At 36.7% G+C, this 18,624-nt stretch overlaps 2 protein-coding genes across 2 annotated transcripts; both read left to right on the plus strand.

The window, feature by feature from the left end:
• Positions 1-8,314: 8,314 nt before the first annotated feature.
• Positions 8,315-9,903, plus strand: hoxd12a (homeobox D12a; the record flags this gene model as incomplete). Its single annotated transcript, XM_079464975.1, has 2 exons — positions 8,315-8,864; positions 9,163-9,903. 2 exons carry the CDS (start codon positions 8,315-8,317, stop codon positions 9,399-9,401), a joined length of 789 nt encoding a protein of 262 aa, XP_079321101.1. The 3' UTR covers positions 9,402-9,903.
• A 2,721-nt stretch (positions 9,904-12,624) lies between these two features.
• On the plus strand, positions 12,625-14,360 carry hoxd11a (homeobox D11a; the record flags this gene model as incomplete). The annotated part of the gene is made up of 2 exons (XM_079464962.1): positions 12,625-13,401; positions 14,128-14,360. The coding sequence occupies exons 1-2, from the start codon at positions 12,807-12,809 to the stop codon at positions 14,358-14,360; spliced, it is 828 nt and encodes a 275-aa protein (XP_079321088.1). The 5' UTR covers positions 12,625-12,806.
• Between the last annotated feature and the right edge of the window lie 4,264 nt (positions 14,361-18,624).

The raw sequence follows: 18,624 nt of genomic DNA on the forward strand, positions 1-18,624 counted from the left end.
AATTTAGATAAAAATGTATAGGTTCACTTCAAAATGGCATCAAAATCAGATTTTTGTGAATATGTGACATAGATCAGATTTTTGCATGACCGTGTGAACAGCACAAACCACATGGAATCGGATCGTTTCTAATCTGATTTGAGCCACTTATGTACTCCTGAATCAGATACAGGTCTGATGTTTTACAATGCGACCTCAATGTGAACAGTCATATCAGAATTCATGACATGTCAGACTTTTATGTGATTGTGTAAAAATGCGTCACAATTCTGCAATTGGTTCAAAGCTTTGTGTGCCATTCTGGTGATGGAAATGCTCCCCTATGTGAAAAAAATTACTTCAATTAGGTACACTATTTCGCACACTAATTTTGTACTTAATATAGGCTACTAAAAATGTATCTCTAGTACTTCTTAAAATAATCGTAGTGTACTAAACAGCATCTATCAACCGACTCCTGTTCCATGGCTCCATGCGAAAGCTTAGGCAGCTCAGAGAAACAGATTCAGAAAGGTTTCACAGGCAGCATAATGGAATTCTATTTGAATTATATACAGAGAATGTCTTTGCAACAACCAATCACATTTTAAAAACTACAATATAATATTTCTCGCAAGAAATACAATGAAAAGTCATTGAAAGTGAAAATTTTACAAAACTATGCTTTCACCGGCTTTTTCGGCCCCAATTGTATTTTTCCGAGCTCAATCCTGCTCGCGCAATCACCTTCCTCTCATTTGCCTTTTTCGTTGTTATGGAAACGAACTTGCTTTTCATTGGTCAGTTTTTAAAAATGCACTTGACTGACGTAGCGCGTTTTTTTCCAGAAAAGTTCAGCTTTTTCAACTTTAAAAGATGCTCTGAGCTGCAGAAAAAGTCGTCAGTGGTAGATGCATTTATAGTTGGCATGACTATAACTTGATATTCAGAAACTTTGAACGAAAATGTATAGGTGCGAGTTTGGTTATAGATTGCGGTTTAACACTTCTATAAATAACCAAACTGTGTGTGAACACAAGTGTATTAAGGAATCAAATACAAGACAAACATGGCTGCAAGATATGTCAAGTCCTGCCACGACCACCAGAACAAACTGACACTATAAGACACCCTAATGCTTTCTGAAAACGGCAACTGTATGTCAAGGCTCGGTGCTCAGTGGGCACTCCTCAATACTCAAAAAACCTCCAGCTTGTGACCCGTAAACAAATCAAGTTCAGCCATCTTGCATGACATCTCACTCTTCCGTCCATCCCAATGCACCAATCCCTTTGAAGGGGGAGTGAGAGCTTCGAAGCTATGAAAGGAGTATTGGACCAAATAACTTTTGTGTCCTCAGCCTGTGCCCTTTAAAAGGCACCATAGTCAAGCAACGAATTATGGGGGAGTGAAGTGTACATCAGTTGTACCCTTTAACTTTATTTTCCTAAGGGTCCTTTGAAATGGCTGGTTCTGTGCACTTCGGTTTGGAATGACCCTTCAGGCCCATTCTCCCTTCACGTGAAGGAGTAGGGCTCTCTGGATTCTCTTGTGGTTGGTGGTGTAGGGGTTGATATTGACTCCCATAGTAGGAAAAAACTAAGGTGGTTTGCCAGTAGGGCTGGGACGATATATCGTGCATTTCTTATTCTCAGTTTCTTCAATGAATACGTCTGCAATACGTCTCTGAGGCGTCTGTAATACGTCTGCTAAAGATCTGGAAACATATGCTACATAAAAACATCTGCTAAACATCTTTGAAAGAGCTGTTATTCATCCATTCTAAATCATAAACATTTTACAGACATCTTCTAGAGGTCTCCGAGACATATTGCAGATGAGCAAATATTGTAGATGTCTTGCAGATGTAAATGCAGACGTCAAATAGACGTAAGCCAGATGTATGTGTGCTATCAGGGAAGTTTGTTCAATGTGACCGTATAAATCACTGGATATTCTGCCGTGATTCCAGTTGGAAATGAGCACATGTAAGATTTAAAAGGCATTAAAGTGCACAAGAAGTATGTACATCTCATGATTACGGCTAAAGAACACTTGATATTTCTGTAATAAGTTTGGTCTATGTGCGTGAAGGTGCTGCAGGCAGTCGTGTAGCGCAAATCTCCTCAAACTTCATCTGATTTCCTGTGTGGATAGAGAAGAGAGCAGTGAACACTGTCTAGGGACCATATCAGTCAATACACAGTTCGTTCATGAAGTGCTCTTCTTATGAGCTGGTGATTTACAGTAAACCAGTTGTGTTAAACAGAGAGAGACCGGGGGTCACAAGGCCCAAGATTAAGAATCGCAGGTTTATACCATTCAAGAAAAGACTGTAAGTTTTATGGTGGACTCAATTAACATTGATGAATTCAATAGATTCTAGAACTATTATCACAGGTAATGAAATTACTATTTTTGTCAATTTTAATGTACAGTTTTATAATGCTTATTGAAACTACTAAGTTATTAAGCCCAAAGTGTGAATGTTTCTCTCTTCTCTGTTTGTAATTCTAAAAGCTCACTTTTGTTAAGACCTGTATGTTGATTTTGGCCTTGACACTAACATGTTTAGGCATGCTTTTATGTAATTCTGATTTCTGTTTGTTACTTAGACTGCACTGGCCTTTACGTCTTAAAAAGGTCTCTAGAAACATTTGTTTCAAAATCGTGGTCCAGGGCCACGTGTATTGCAACACATTTGAGAAAATACGTCCCATCGTTTTAGTACTTGTCAAGAAACGTACAGACATGTTGTGACAGCCCTAGAGACACACGGGTTGACTGGTTCAATTCCGGCTATAATTGTTAATTTTCGGGGTCATAAGTGTTTCTCGCTGGGGCTTGCTTGCTCACAACTCCAATGACGAAAACAAGGGTAAAGAAAGTACAAAACTATTTTGTTTGTTATTGTTACGGCAAAAAACTCTATAAGAATGGCTTACTGTGCAAATGAACAGTGTATATTCTGAATGCACACATACACATGCATGCGTGTTGATTATAATATATGAGTACGTGTGGTAACTTTGATCATGTCTGAAGTCCACGTCATCATTGCCTAATTAAGAATAGCGTAAAAGCACTACGTAAGAGACCTTGCTTTCTCGAAACCGCACTAAAGTGCCACTTATTTTATGATCTTATAGTGCCATCTAGTGATATAAAGATGTTACTGCAGTCGGTTCAGACGCCTTCGTCGTTTGGAATAGATGGATTGTCAAATTATTTTCCTCGGTCTGATTTTTCAAGTAGAACGCGAATATGATTTAATAGGGGATTTAATATATCCAGATAAAAAACTAAATGATTAAAGTATTGATTTATTAGATATTTTTTATAACCCGATGCCTTCAAATGAGGTTTAATCTGCATAGCAAGGTTTTGGAAATACAGAGTTCTGTTTACATGCCCGTTTCAATAAACGGATTGCAGATCAGAATTAAAACGGCGTAAAAGACTATAGATACTACAATATCGGGCAAATCATATATAGTGCGTAAACTGTGTAAATCCATGCTGTTCAGGTTCAGGGTTGTTGTTTGCATGTCACATGGGATTCGCCAGCCAATCGTGTTCCAAGTTATTTGACCTATGTAATTAGTCCGGAAAATAAACATAAAAGGGTGACTGTCCCAGAGATGGTGATGGACACTTTGCGCACGGCGTTGTCTTGATTTTGGATCTATATTAGGCGATGAGTTGAATAACCAGTCATATGCGATGTGCAAGTATGGATGCAGGGGGATTACATGGGGAATTTAGGGGGTTTTACCCGTCTGCTTTCGGGACGCACACAATCCCGTCCTCCTCGGAAACTCCGGTGTACTCTGTCGAGGAACGACCGACTTTCATAAGCCCCGAGTCTCTCGCGCCTTACATGACTTTCCCGACGGATACCAGCGCCAATGAATCAGTCACTTTTGGGTGTTACTTTAGCAACAGTTGTTGTGGTTTTAAATTGTCTCAAAACACTGTGTTTCGACCATGTGTGAAGCAAAACGAGAATCGTTTTGTTAATGGACAGACAGTCAAAAAATGCTTGGATATGACAGTTTGCTCCAATACGACGCAACATTACGGAGAGACCTCGTCCAAGCTAAAGGAGTTCGCTTTTTACCAGGGCTACATAGGATCCCACCCAAGAGTATCTGGTTATGTTGATGTACCTGTTGTTCCCAGAGCAGTCAGCCGAGACCTCAGGCATGACGCTTATTTGCCAACGGATGGCCACCGGCAATGGGACTGGTCAAACAACTGGAATAGTAAAACAAATAACTTGAAAGACCAAAGTCAGAACACTATCTGGAAGTCTTCATTAACAGGTAAGATTGGGTCTATGTTGTTCTGCGAATCACTCCTCAGCTCTTTTTATTAGTAACGCATATATGTCCCGAGCAGAAAATGAACAAACGTGACCTTGTGAAATCCCGATTAAAGTCGAAAAACCTAATTATGAAATAAGAATGTGTTTAAATTCAGTAATTCATTAATTTCGTTATGATTTCAATCTTACTCAATTTGAAATATGTCTATTATATTTACATTATGTATGGAGAATATGTGACGGTAAATAGCACACACAAATATATTAGCTGGGTTGGATTTTGGCAAGGTCACAAATTATTACCCGTGTGCCTCATTGATGGAATAAAACATATAGTTAAGTGTTGTCATGTTTTGGAAAATCTTTTATTTAAACAATGACGACTGCATATAAACTGTCTTAATATTATAAGGCCAATGCACAAGTCAAAACATGTATGGCTGTGAATTGTTTTGCCACTATGCCGGATCATGTCAGATCTCTCGTTTAATTAAAAACTTGTTAAATGAATGAATGAATGAATGAATGAATCATTAAATAAGATAAACACATAACGAGGTGCAGAAAGGGTTTTCTATGCAAGACATTTCCCGTTCCTTATAAACCATTTACCATACAGCCGGACAAAAATCTTGTATTTTTAAGAGAGTAGAAGCATTCACTTTAAAGATGCTGTATTTTCAACACACAGCTCGGTCAAACATGGACAAATCCATAAGTTGGGTTCGATTGATTCAGAAAAGGTGCATATTTCACCTTATTTCTGTTTTAAACCGCTGAGCATTGTGTAGTGAAAATATATTTTTAAATGAAATGTTAAAAAAAGTCCTACGGTTTCATTAAAACTGTACAAATGTAAATGTACCCTTTTTGTTTTTGAATTATTTATTTAGGTTATGGGAAGGTATTTAAAACCCCATGGACGTAAATATGTGAACAAATGAAGGCATTTGTAAATCACGAAACGACCTTGTTACAGAAAATCAAATTGAGAAATATGTTTTCTTTTCTCAGAGGGCACAGCAGCGAGATTTGGTCAGCGGGTGAGAAAGAAAAGGGTTCCTTACACCAAACTGCAGCTGAAAGAGCTCGAGCGCGAATACAGCAACATGAAGTTCATCACAAAGGACAAGAGACGGCAGATCGCATCTTCTACCAACCTGTCTGAGAGACAAGTGACGATATGGTTTCAAAACCGGCGAGTCAAGGACAAGAAGATAATACCAAACGCCTTTAAAGAATATGAATCTTATTAACAAGTAATTCGAACATAAATAATGTACATATAAAAGAGTTTAGCGTATTATTATATATCCGTGTGTATTGTTTTATTACATATGTTGTGAGGCCTATACCTTTGCTATAAAATAAGCAATCAATGTCTTGTTTAATCAAACATTTATAATGGTTTTTAGGTCTGCAGTATATAGACAGTATTGGTGTTATTATTTTGAATTATTTAATAAATATTTTTGCTCTAATAACAATTAAATAATTGCATTTTACAGACTTCTCTTTTTTCATTATCAGAATGTGTTTAACGATTTTTTTACAACAGACCATGTAACAAACTTTATGCGTACAATTATGTAACATCGATGTAAGTGAGAAAATAAACACTTTTTAATCTAAATGTATTGTTTGTTAAAGTTATCTTGGGAAAACAAATATATACAAATATTTAAGATATGTTTGACCCAAAATAATTACTAGATAATAGTTATAGTTAAAACTAAAAGCGTGAACAAATTTACCATTACGATGGGATGTATTTGCATTAGGTCAGTTGTGTTTTAATGTTCTCACGATTAATGTATATTTAAAAGAAAGTTAACCACTGAATCAAGGCATCCACATACACTCAGTTATTTTTATGTGAAATTCATTTTCAGTTTTTGTTTAATAATTTAGGCCTATATAAAAATGTAATATATAGTTAATATATAATCGAAGTATCGGTCAAACATTGTTAACCTCTTGCTGTTCTTTTGGGTCTTTTCAATGACCTTGAGACATACACATTGTCAGACTAGACCTTGACTGAACTGAGCCTCATGAATAAAACTTCCCGCCAGTTCACGAAACTGTCTCGCCATCTATCGGTTAGCATGTGTCTTGCATTAAGCCTTAATTATAACGTATATGATAACTTCGAGAAATCCAAAGTCATTTGAGATTGGTGCATATTATACTATTTTGTTTCGTAGAATGAGGTGTGGTGATGCTAATACATGTAACAGGAAATGTAAAAACGTGCCGAATAGTGCAGCGCTATAACGCTACCAAATTCTTCAGCTCAGAAAAGACTTCCCTCGAAGGGCTAAAAGCTCGTAAAACACGGAGAAGGGTTTAACAACTGTGTCTCAAACTTTGAAGGAAAACATATTTAGCGTTTTCCTTTAACACGACGCCGGTATCCTTTTAAACGCCAGTGGTTTGCCTGATCATTTTAAACACAATTTACATCACATTCCGCTTTGATCTTTTCTAATCAAATGTACTTGAACTTGTTTTTGGCTTCTTCTTCGTCTGGACTTTGACCTTGATCTATACTGATATTTAATGTCGGTGTCATAAGGGGTTTAGGATTAAACGTCTGATCGCCCACCTGTCTCAGAATGTGAAACAGTCTAAGAAATCTATTTTAAAGGTTTTCATGATTTTACTGGACTCGTAAAAGTGGGAGGTTGTGCTGTCTCTACTTCTTCCGGAGATGGGTCTTCTACAATAGTCATTTTCCCTCCAGGTTCAAATGTGTTCATTTCACCCGATTTTGGATCGTCTGGCCGAACCATGGAGGTAAGAGAATTAAGATGTGATGGCCGCCCGGTTTACAGACTGTGTAGTAAAATTAGGATATTTAGGTTGTTTTTATAAAAATCCCTCAGAAAAACATCATTGGTGTGCATCTTATGCATTTGAAGATATGTCAGGGCAAGCTATTTTCAGTTGAAACGGCTCAGACATTCATTTTAATCTGGGACTAGATTTAAACCTTGTCTGCAAAATTCTAAAAATAAGACACAAAAATACTAAATACATATTTTATATTAGTAGTTCTTCATTGAAAAAGCAAGCCATCTCAAGGCCAATGAAATCACAAATTGCATAAATGTTTCCCCTCTGAATAAATTGTCTAATTGTTTACATTTGTTTCGTTTACACCATTTTAACAATGTTGTATGCAGATAATGGAATTGAGTAGGCGACATGTCCTTAACGTTTACGTTGGAATAAACCCTGATATCCGAAGCGACGTACAATGCATTTTAAGAAATAAATTATCTCAATACGTGTATTTTCTGGGGAAAATAAATGTTCGTATAGTTCATATAAATGTCAGATAATAACAAGACAATTCAATAAAATGTATTAAAATGCAGATTGCAGGCGGCCTTGTCGTCTTCGTCCTCTTTTGCATTTGAATACTTGAGAGCATCATTTGGTTTCATCCCAGTATAAAGCCTAAATGCATTTATTTCAGACAATGGGGACCAATAAGGGACAAAAATTGTGTGAAATGTGCTACCTTTGTAAACTACAGCCTTCCTAGACTGCGGCGTAAGCATGTTTATTTTTTAATTAAATCTATAATAAATAATAAACATTATGGCTTGTCATTTAATGTTTTTAATATTATTCTAACTGCATATTGCATTTAATGCATACATAGAGAGGACTCTGCTTTGCTTACGTATTATTTGTGTGTATTTGTTTATACGCATAGGGTACATCGTTTTTTTAAGTCGCTTGGTAAAAAATGAGTCACACAGGCCTGATTTAAAAAAAATGTCGGGTATTTTGTTAATTAAGTGTGAGTATGTCATTTTCGTACACGCAATATCTATTTCTGACACTGCTGTTTTACTGTCAAGACGTGGGCGGGGCTGTATGCGTTCGTTTGCATATCACGTGACGGTGCATTAACAAATCAACAATTACCTTGCCCGTATTCTTTGGGGGTAACTAAAAACCACTGTAAGAAGCATTCCGTTGAGCTCATGAGAAATGTGTGAGCACAATCTAGTTAGTTCTGGCTATGTTGCTCCCCTCTTGAATTTTCACCCCCCAGACTCGTTGTACCTCCAAAACTTGCGTGGCAATGGAGCCCATTTATCTGGGCTTCCGCCGATATCCTACGGTAGAAGAGAGGTGTGTTCGCTCCCGTGGAGTTCTCCAAATTCGTGCACTAACCCGAGCCAGAGCCGCGCCTACAGTGGCTACTCTCAGCCGTTTTTCAGCAATTCCGCCGCTGTGAGCGCTAGCCTCAACAGCCACAACAAGGGCTCGCTGGAGGAATCCGGGAGGTACTACTTCCAAGATGTCAGCCACAAATCAGGGGAGCCGGTCCGACCTAGTGCAGCCTTAGCAAGTGAGCAAGGAATCTCTGGGTCTGCCAGCAAGTATGAAGTTTCAGACTTGGAAAGGCGACAGCAGAGCGGGGTGGCACACAACATTGACCAGGCAGTTACCGACGGGACAAAACAGTCTGTCAGCTCATGCGCTCCGGTCCAGCCATCACTGACCAGCCAGAGTATTAGCGCAACCTTCTCCGATGGTACGCAACTTCGAGCCTTCCGTCATATAAACAAATGATACTGATGTGACTCTGTGAGCTTAATTTTTGTGAAGTTTATTCTGTAGGCCAAGTTTGTTTATATGTAGTTTTATGTGTGGTATACACACTTTGTTTTTTGATTGTGTTGTATTCGGGTGGATTTAAAATATTTTTTTGTAATTATCCATATCCATCAATATTTGTAAACCAATTAAGGGAATTCGACTGTACTTCGGTGATGTAAAAGAATAATAACTACCACGCCTTTCCTTAATTCCTTGTTCTTCCTCATTCCCAGGACTACCATGGTGCCCTTCACAGGTGAGATCCAGAAAAAAGAGGAAACCTTACACGAAGCCACAGCTGGCCGAACTTGAGAACGAATTTATGCTAAATGAATTTATAAACCGTCAGAGAAGAAAGGAACTTTCGGACAGACTGGAACTGAGCGACCAGCAAGTGAAAATCTGGTTTCAGAATCGCAGGATGAAGAAAAAAAGACTCATGATGCGCGAGCATTCCTTCACTATGTACTAGGAATAAGTGAACAATTGTAGTGTTTGTTTGTTTAGCGATGACATCTTGCATACAAGAAGCTTCATTTGTGACCACCAGACGCCGGGAAAGTATGAATCCCCAGCTTATGAAGTGTACAATAATATATGATACATATTTTGAGATTTATATTTATTTGTCAAAATGTCACTGCTTGTTTTTTCGTGTGTCTGCTGGATGTTTGTGAATGCTTGCTTTACAGAGCCTAAAATATCATCAGAAAGAATAGTTAGTAGTTTAGCACGGAATCACATTTTGAGTATAGACATGTATTGTAGTTATAATAAACATGCGTTCTGCCAACATTTGAAACTCTAAAAATGCAAATGGTCAGCTAACATTCTTAGGTTAAATTATTACATTTTTAGAAACGTTCGTAGAAATTCATTTGTATCTGGCTTTTTCTACTAAAGTGTTATGTGTAATATCGATGAACTCTCCTGTGAATTATGAAATACATTAAACCTTTTGGCATTCTTCTACCAAATTTGTGGGTTTTGTGGCTTTTAATTTATTTACCGATTTTGAAATACTGTAATAAGAACAACAGGAGCGCCTCGCTGACTTAAAAGTCCAAGCTCAAGTTCGTTTGTCAATGCACAGAATAATAATGGAGAACATCTCTATCCCTTCAATATAATAAGTCATGTAAAAATAAACCGAGCGACATAACCAAGTGGGCTTCTTTTTTGCATTGCATTGTATATGCAAAGCTACCTATAGGCCTCACCACGCTTAAAGGTTGTTTTGTTTACGAAATGGAAAACTAAAAACTTACTATTACGTGCTACTGTCAAGAAAAAATTCTAAATTCTTATTATACATTGCTTGGTATATTTTGAAGGAAAAAAGACACAAATTCTATACAATGCGCATGTATATTATTTCTGGTGTATGCAGGAGATGGTGAAGCAGTGGTCTAATATGTAATTGCACGCTGGTTGAATAAACAAACAAAAATGGCCTTTAAAAGTTTTTGGTATGATGAGAACATAAAACTCGTGGAGAAAACGCGTATTGAACATTGGACAATCCCATAGTGTACACAAATGATATAATCACACCTCTAATACTTTGAATAAATAACCCTGTTGTTGAACTGTGCGTGTATTTGCTGGAAACTATATCGTAGACCATTATAGTGTTCAACCTCGGGTAAGAACAAGGAATCATTTATCAAAGCTTTAATATGAAAATCGGTGTAAATATCTCGTCATTTTGCAATGAGAAACCTCTTTTTTGTTTAGGTGGCAAACGCAAAACTCTCTGCAGTCGCGATGCTATTATATTTTTTTACTGTAGCCTTCTCATAAAAGCAAATTAATACATTTAAACGTTTCTCAAAAAATACATATGTTAATTTTGAGTTTGTTACATTGACAATTCCTTTAAAAGTTCTTATTTTAAATCAAACAAAGAAGAAACGCGTGGTAAGGTTGCGTTCTTAAGAGCATTGCCAGACGTTACTGGAGCGCACTGGGGGCGCCAATACAAAGTTAAGGTCAAGTTAGTGACTTTCTTGCACTGAAATAGACTAATTTTGTAATCTTCCGATGCAACTATCCATGCATTTAATTTATCTGGAGATTTTTCTCACATTTTGTACCTTTTGTACAATCTTAATTTTTTTGCAAATATGTAAGAAGCGTTTGAACTCGTGTCATTTGTCTTTGTTTTTCCGTTCATATAACACGGACATCTGCCTTAAACATGCACAAACAAATCAATCATCTTTAAAAAAAATTAAGTAAAAGGTTTCCGCGCTGTTAGGACAATTTTTTGTCTGCTGTAAACTTTTTGAACATTACAAACAAAATATATCTTGGCCTGTAACTCTTTGTGCGTCGTCCAGCACTTAACCAAAAACACAAAAGGTCATTTGGATCGATACAACGAAGCAACCTTACAATTGAGCTGACGTACACGTATTTTTTAAATAAATCTACAAAATCTAATGAAATAAAATGAAAATCTACGAAACTAAATCAGTTCCAGTACCAACGTGCACTATAGCTTAAATCAAAAAGCTGTATTACAAATTAATCTCATGTAGCCAATACAGTCAGACATTGTGGTTGGATTTAAAAATGCAAATCAATTAAATAAATAAAAACAATCAAAATCTGTTCTCATATCTCTTAGGTTCGCATTTGTTTAACAGTACAATTGAAATATTCTTCTTAATTTTTCTGTAAAAATCCCCTAAAGACGGGAAATGTGTAGATTTTCAAAGTTCTCTTGCTAATCTTGTAGCGGTCACTATTCACCTCCACCCAGCACACTACACCACAGCACATCCTTTTGTCTGTGCAATAAAATGATTTGGCTGACGGTTATTGGTGATTGCCGGCTGTGTATTGTCTCAGACCACAGACGTTCAAAGCCAGTTGTTTTGTACTTGGCAGTGTGAATTCGGGCGTCTTTCCCGTCTCTTCCTTCTCTTTTAATTTGGTCGAGGGATTCCTTTTAAACCATCACCGGAGTTCCATTTACACCTTAAGATACAAAGGTACAGTTTAAAATGTTTAATTTCTTTAACACGTGTGTTCGGTTCCATTAGCATTTCGTTGTCCGCACAATGTAAATGTTTACATCTAGTTTTGCTTGGTTTTCAGAAATCTGTGCACACAAAAACTATATTTTCATTGACGTTGTTTTTTATTTGTCTTGTGTGTATAGCAAAAGAGCGATGAGATTAGATAAGTACGTTTAAAATGTTGTCAAGATTTTTATAAATTACCCCACAGGCTCCAAAAACGGAATAATACTGATCTGTTGTGTATAAAAACACACGGTACATTATGATAAAGAAATAATGCAGATTTAAGTATACGGAAATACGTTAAACAATGTAGGAGACACCAAATAGATTTGTACTTCTCTAGTAAATGGTTTCCATTTTCGGATTGTAACGTGCAGTGATTGAGATACGCAAAATAGTAGATCAAACAAATAAACGAATAACACCACAGGGCACATGGAATGCGTCGCTTAACGTTTTGATGACAGTTTTATTCCATTTCGAAATTCCTTTTTTAACATAATCTATGGCGCGGGCTTTCTGCGATTGTTTACTAATGCCTTGTAATACACTGGAGGAAATCAACATGGGAGTTTCAAAAAATACAGGCAACCAATGACCTGCCTCGTGCGTTTACCTTTGGCTCGCTCAGAACCGACTTAATGACTGATATTGATATATGGTAATTTTTTTACCAGATCACATGACACAATTACCTCAAGAATCGATCAAGATGAATTGCACGTCAGCGTGCGTTTCCGATTTTTCTCCCTCACGAGTCCTATCCGCACGCATATGGTGCAATAGATGGGCAAAGTTTAACACAGAAAGCAGCCGATTCCTGCTCTCTGAGACCGCAGCGAGCAATGACGGATTACGATGATCGCAGCAACTGTGCATCTAATATGTATTTACCGTACTACGTTTCTGCACCCGATTTTTCGTCTGTCTCGTCGTTTTTACCACAGACCACGCCGTGTCAAGTTAATTTTCCCTATTCTTCAAACCTAGCTCAAGTCCAACCTGTTCGCGAAGTGTCTTTCAGGGACTACGGACTGGACCATCCGAGCAAATGGCATTACAGGAGCAATTACGCGTCGTATTATTCGACGGACGAGATAATGCACCGAGATCTCCTGCAGTCATCAGGCAGAGCGGAAATGATTTTCAAGAACGACTCCGTGTACAGCCATCACGGCGGCACCAACTCCTCGTGCAATCTCCTCACTAACGTGGGCCGAAACGGAGTGCTTCCGCAAGAATTTGATCAATTCTTTGATACCGCGAATTCTGAAAAGCCCAGCCCAGAGCAGTCCAAACAAAAGCCGGACACAAGTGTCCCCGGAGATGCTGCGTTTGATAAAGTGTCTCCGGATAGCGCGGAGCAGGGCAAACGAGGAGAAACCACAGAGGAGGAATCCTCAATATCAACCTGCGAAGAAGACAAGAACAACGGCTCAAGTAGGTCCGCGCGATAACGGCGCTTCAATCCACCACATTACTTTGTCTGTTGAGTTTTATGTGCAGCTTTATAAGCATGCAAAAGTTTTTATATAGCTGGTAAGATTTGCTTTGCTGTTGTAAAATATTTACGATGATAAAGTGCTTTTGCCGGATCACACAAACGCAATGGCCATTCATCCTTTTCCGAAAAGTAACCAGTGTTTAACTGTAATTACCATATTTTGTTTTGTCATCTGTTGTAGTTTAATTGTGATTTTAAGGAAAACAAAAACAAACAAGACTGATTCACTTTTACTATCTTTTAAACCATGATTCATTTTCTCAAAGGTGTGCACACATATATTATTAGTAGCATGGCGTCACAGTTTATAACTAAGGGTATTTCATAAAGAAATAGCCAAAGGCACATCTACAGTGTGCGCCTGCGTGCCTGTGTACGTGAAGCCTGCGTGTAATTCCGTATTTGTGTGTTGTGTTTGTGTGTGTGTGTGTGTGCGTGCGTGCGTGCGCATGGGCCGCGTAAATGCATGTGATTGTGCCTGTATCAGTGCATGTGAGTATATACTTCTTTTTAAACAGGGCCTTGATAAGTGTAGTGTTGACAACACAACAGTTCAAACAAACCTCCACGCTTTCCAACAACGACACATCTCAAAGTAATCTACCAAGATTGTTCCAGATTAATATCACAGTAATGTAACCAAGATACGTTTCTTTTTGTAGGTGCGACAAAGTCCAGAAAAAAGAGATGCCCGTATTCAAAATACCAGATCCGAGAACTTGAACGAGAATTCTTTTTCAATGTGTACATAAACAAAGAGAAACGCCTGCACTTGTCCAGAATGCTCAGTCTTACAGACCGACAAGTGAAGATTTGGTTCCAGAACCGAAGGATGAAAGAGAAAAAGCTCAACCGAGATCGCCTCCAGTATTTCACTGGAAATCCATTGTTCTGAAAGTCATAATATTGTCTGCTTCGGCAGACGACCACGTTTATATTTTTGTCATAATTGTGGAAGAAAAGACACATGAGGTATTTTCAGGTCAACTGTATTTTATAACTATGCAAAATAATTGTTAAACCGATTTTATGCGCAACGCCGTTGTATACTTACAAAGAACGAAAATAACCATTATGGAGAACATAGGTACCGGGACAATCTCTTAATCCTTTATGCTCTGTCAATGACATTGAAATTCAATCGCTTTATGTTTTTATTTATTTATTGTATTTTCCACTGTTCAACGAAACGCATAAAATAAAAAAACAGTTCACATTGCGTAAGCAAAATATACCTTGATTACAGTAATCAATACGTAAATACACTGAGGTAGAACTGTGTATGCATTTATTCGTGAGTAGCATGTAATGTATTGGTGTATTAAATAAATATAAATACAAAATGGCTTTTGCATATTTCTGTCTATCGCTGTGTCAGATGTGTGTGGTAGTGTGTACATGTAGGTCAGCTAAAGAAAAGTTATTTATCAGAGCATCGTTTCAAGCTCGTATTTCTGTATCATGTATTATTTTGTTTTTCAATTTATAAACAAATGCGTTTTGAATATTATACAGCAAGTGAAAGGGGGACCATGAAATAAAGTGAAACCATTTTCAGGTTCCAAAGCGTGAAAACTTTATAGGTCTATAACTAATTCATTTCCTAGTATATGTTGTTTTACACTAAGGCTGTTTACGAAACCTTGAACAGTCTAGACAGTACAATAAACTGTGGGCAGTAAATTAAATTGGGGCTATTGGACCCTCTATCCTCTTCAACTGCGACTTTGCCCTGAAACACAAAGGGTACAGATGTTTTTTTACTGTTTAAAATGAAACTCGGGAAATATGTACATATCAAGTAGCATGTAAAAAAGAGGTCGATCTTTTGAAATATAGTCGAAAGCGTTATGTATTTATATGCGCATATGTGTTTATTTAATATCGACAATATAGACGCTTACAGTGAATCCAACTTGACTGAAATCGACCATCCTTGGATTTCGTCAACTTTGAAACGTAAAATGAAATATGAAAAATTGTATTTGAACTTCTGTAATGTCAAGGTCGTCGCCTTTAACCTTTTTGAATAAGTAAAGTTGACTTTTTGCGGTTTTCCTTGAAAAACTACGCCCTCTCAGAGGCGCCGCAGTGCAGCACGGCCCAACATGGCCGCTGCATTCCTCACATTTACACTGAAACTCATGTGGCCTACGGGTCCATGCAGCTGACTGAACACTCAACATGGACACCCTTTGAACAATAAATGCTCTAATCTGAAATAAAACAAGTATCATTTTTGTTATTCCGATGATTATTCCGAAGCCTATTGTTAGCATTATTATTACTTATACTGATATAGGCTTCTAATAATCACTTCATAATTTTTTTGGCTGCAAAGCCAACAGCCTATATACAGTATGAGACGAATAAAATTAACATGATTACCTTCAATAACTTTCTTTATATCTTATGTTTTAAAAAAACAGAGCATTCCAAAATACATTCAGGCTATAAAACTACTTTAATCTTGCCATTATACTTAAAACAAACATCTGATGTGTAATTTGAAAATACTGTGAAAATGCATGCGGCGGATTTAGGCAAGCTGATTTGTTTTGTAATTGTTTTTCTTGATATTTAGTTGTGGAAAACATGCCTCCATGCATTTTCCTTATACATATTCCGTGGAATATGTGTATTTAAATACGTTAATCAAAAAGTGCTACAGTAAATTATGATGGTCTCTTTTAGCTATTACTACATGAATGCTATGGTGCATTACAAATGTCAAATGTAACAATTACAATGTATTTGCAGAATTAAAATGCAAATACTTATAACTGAACACAACTGCTTTGTCCTGTATTTTCATTTTGCATTAATTTTGCAATGAGTAAACGTTTACATTTCATTTTCACGCCATAAATATCTAAAAACACAAAATATGAAATAAAAAAAATTCACCAGACATCTGCAAATGTATTTTATTTTATATAGTTTTATAGTTTTGACGCATGCTTAAAGCCACAAGAGGGCGAACTTACAGCAATGTTTGGGCCTGGCGCAGTGTAATCCAAGTGTATGTCCGTAACAACAATGACTATGATCTTGAGCGAGTACGTGATCAAAGGTTTTTACACGTAGGCCTAATGTTGTTAATGTGCCGTATCAAACCTCTTAATGTGTTTACTTATTTTGACCCCAAATAAATTGACACTTATGTAAGATTATATCTCAAATTAACCAGAGAAAATCGTTCCTCTTTTTGATCTTCTGGATCCATGTCTGTGAGGTTAGCTTCTCTGGAAAAACGCATTTGTGTGGTATACATGCGTCACCATTCTCTTTTGAACCACCACATTAATATTATTATCATATTAACAACATGAAATTATTATTGTTATTATATATATTACTAGCAGCAGCTAAATATAGCAGATGCATTGTGTAAGGTGATACGCAGTAGGTTTTTGGTGTTTAGTAATTTTAAACACTTTTATGAGAGAGATAAGACGTTCGGAAAATGTATGAATACTCATCGATGGGTTATGCATTTGACACGAAGCCACCACACATTCCAAAAGAACGCCATTCAACTTGTCCGTGTTGCATCTGAACAGGCCTGTTTATTATATTAGTCATTTGTCCGATCTGTTTATTTTGATAAAAATAAGGTTAAAAAATAAGTTTTAGAAGTTTAACTTGATCACGTAGGGACCTAAATGTTTTTAAACAAACACATCATTAAAAACCACAAATTATTACAAATTCTATTCAAATATATATTCTCAAAATATTTGTAATTTCATTAAACCACAAAAGAGTTTTGCTAATCTAAGAAAGAAGTAGCCTATCTGCTCAGCGTTTTCTTTTCACAGATGTTGACATGTACAGTTATTCAGATTTTTTTACTTTTCACAGTGCTATCAGTCATATTAATGTTAAGCGGATACTCGCGCGATTTAAAAAGGAAAGTGATGTTAAATTTAGTTAGCTCATTTTCATGTATATAGTGTGTAAGGAAACATAAAATCCATGACCATACGTTTATTATTTGTTACTTTGCTGATAGTATTAAGCAAAAAATGTACTACCCAAACGTTTACTAGATTTTACAATAAGTAGATGACAGCTTAGCTATTTTCAAAAAATAATGACTTGAAGATAAGTAGGTTATTGGCTACACTTGTAACGTGCATAAAACAAATAATTTCAAGACGCTTAGCAGACATTTATATTTATGTTTTCAATTTGACCTAGTTCCAAAACAAATTATTTTTCTGAAAAGTGTTTTCACTTAAAGCTTTTAGATTTTTTCCTCCTGTAACTTTATAATGACTAATCGACCTCAATTAAAAACACCAATGTTATGGCTGAAAACATGTATACGTATTTGTTTAACCACGGGGTTGATGCCTTTAAAATGATATAATTACACAACATAAATAAAGTAGCCTACATTTGAAAATAAACACACAACTCGTGTGAGATAACTGTATTAATTCATTTGAATGTTTTATGAAATATGTTTGGAATTTGCCTGCTGCACTAAATGTAATGTGCCTGCTGTGGTATTCACTTAAAAAAATAGCAAATACACACACATATAAAGATAAAACACAATTACTGATTTGCACAATTATAATTATCATAAGTTTGTTTTAAAAAGTGTTTTGTTCGTTCCTGGTTCGGTTAGGATTTCTTCGATCATATGCTCCATGCACAAACAGACAACAGGCAACATAATTTGTGTCGCTGAAATTAATGAGAAATACACATATTAACAGGTAACAAGATTTTATTATAAAACACAAGTTTTGCCATTCAGCCTTAGTTCAATGTGCAGTTGGTGATCTTTAGGCTCACGCCCGTTGCATCAGTCTGCGGCATCATCTGCATTTTCCCAATGAAATATTAAACGACGAGAAAATGCTTCAAGTATCTGCAGACAATTCGTATCTTGACCTTGAATTCTTCTCGAAAGTACAGAAATAAAATACAGGCTGTGGTAACTGGTGCGATTAATTCGCCGTACACCCAATCTGTCCATACTTTACATGTCATGTTGAAAGGTGAGTTTTAAAACGATATTCTTCTCATCTTGGAACCAATTTCAAGTCCTTGTTCTAGGTGTCGCTGTTGACCACGTCTAAAACTTCAAACCGCGTTCCACGTTGCCCACGTGATGGGGAAGAGCCTGCGTCTCAAGGCCATTT

This window comes from Barbatula barbatula, assembly GCF_947034865.1.
Source record: "Barbatula barbatula genome assembly, chromosome: 9".
Classification (NCBI taxonomy): domain Eukaryota; kingdom Metazoa; phylum Chordata; class Actinopteri; order Cypriniformes; family Nemacheilidae; genus Barbatula; species Barbatula barbatula.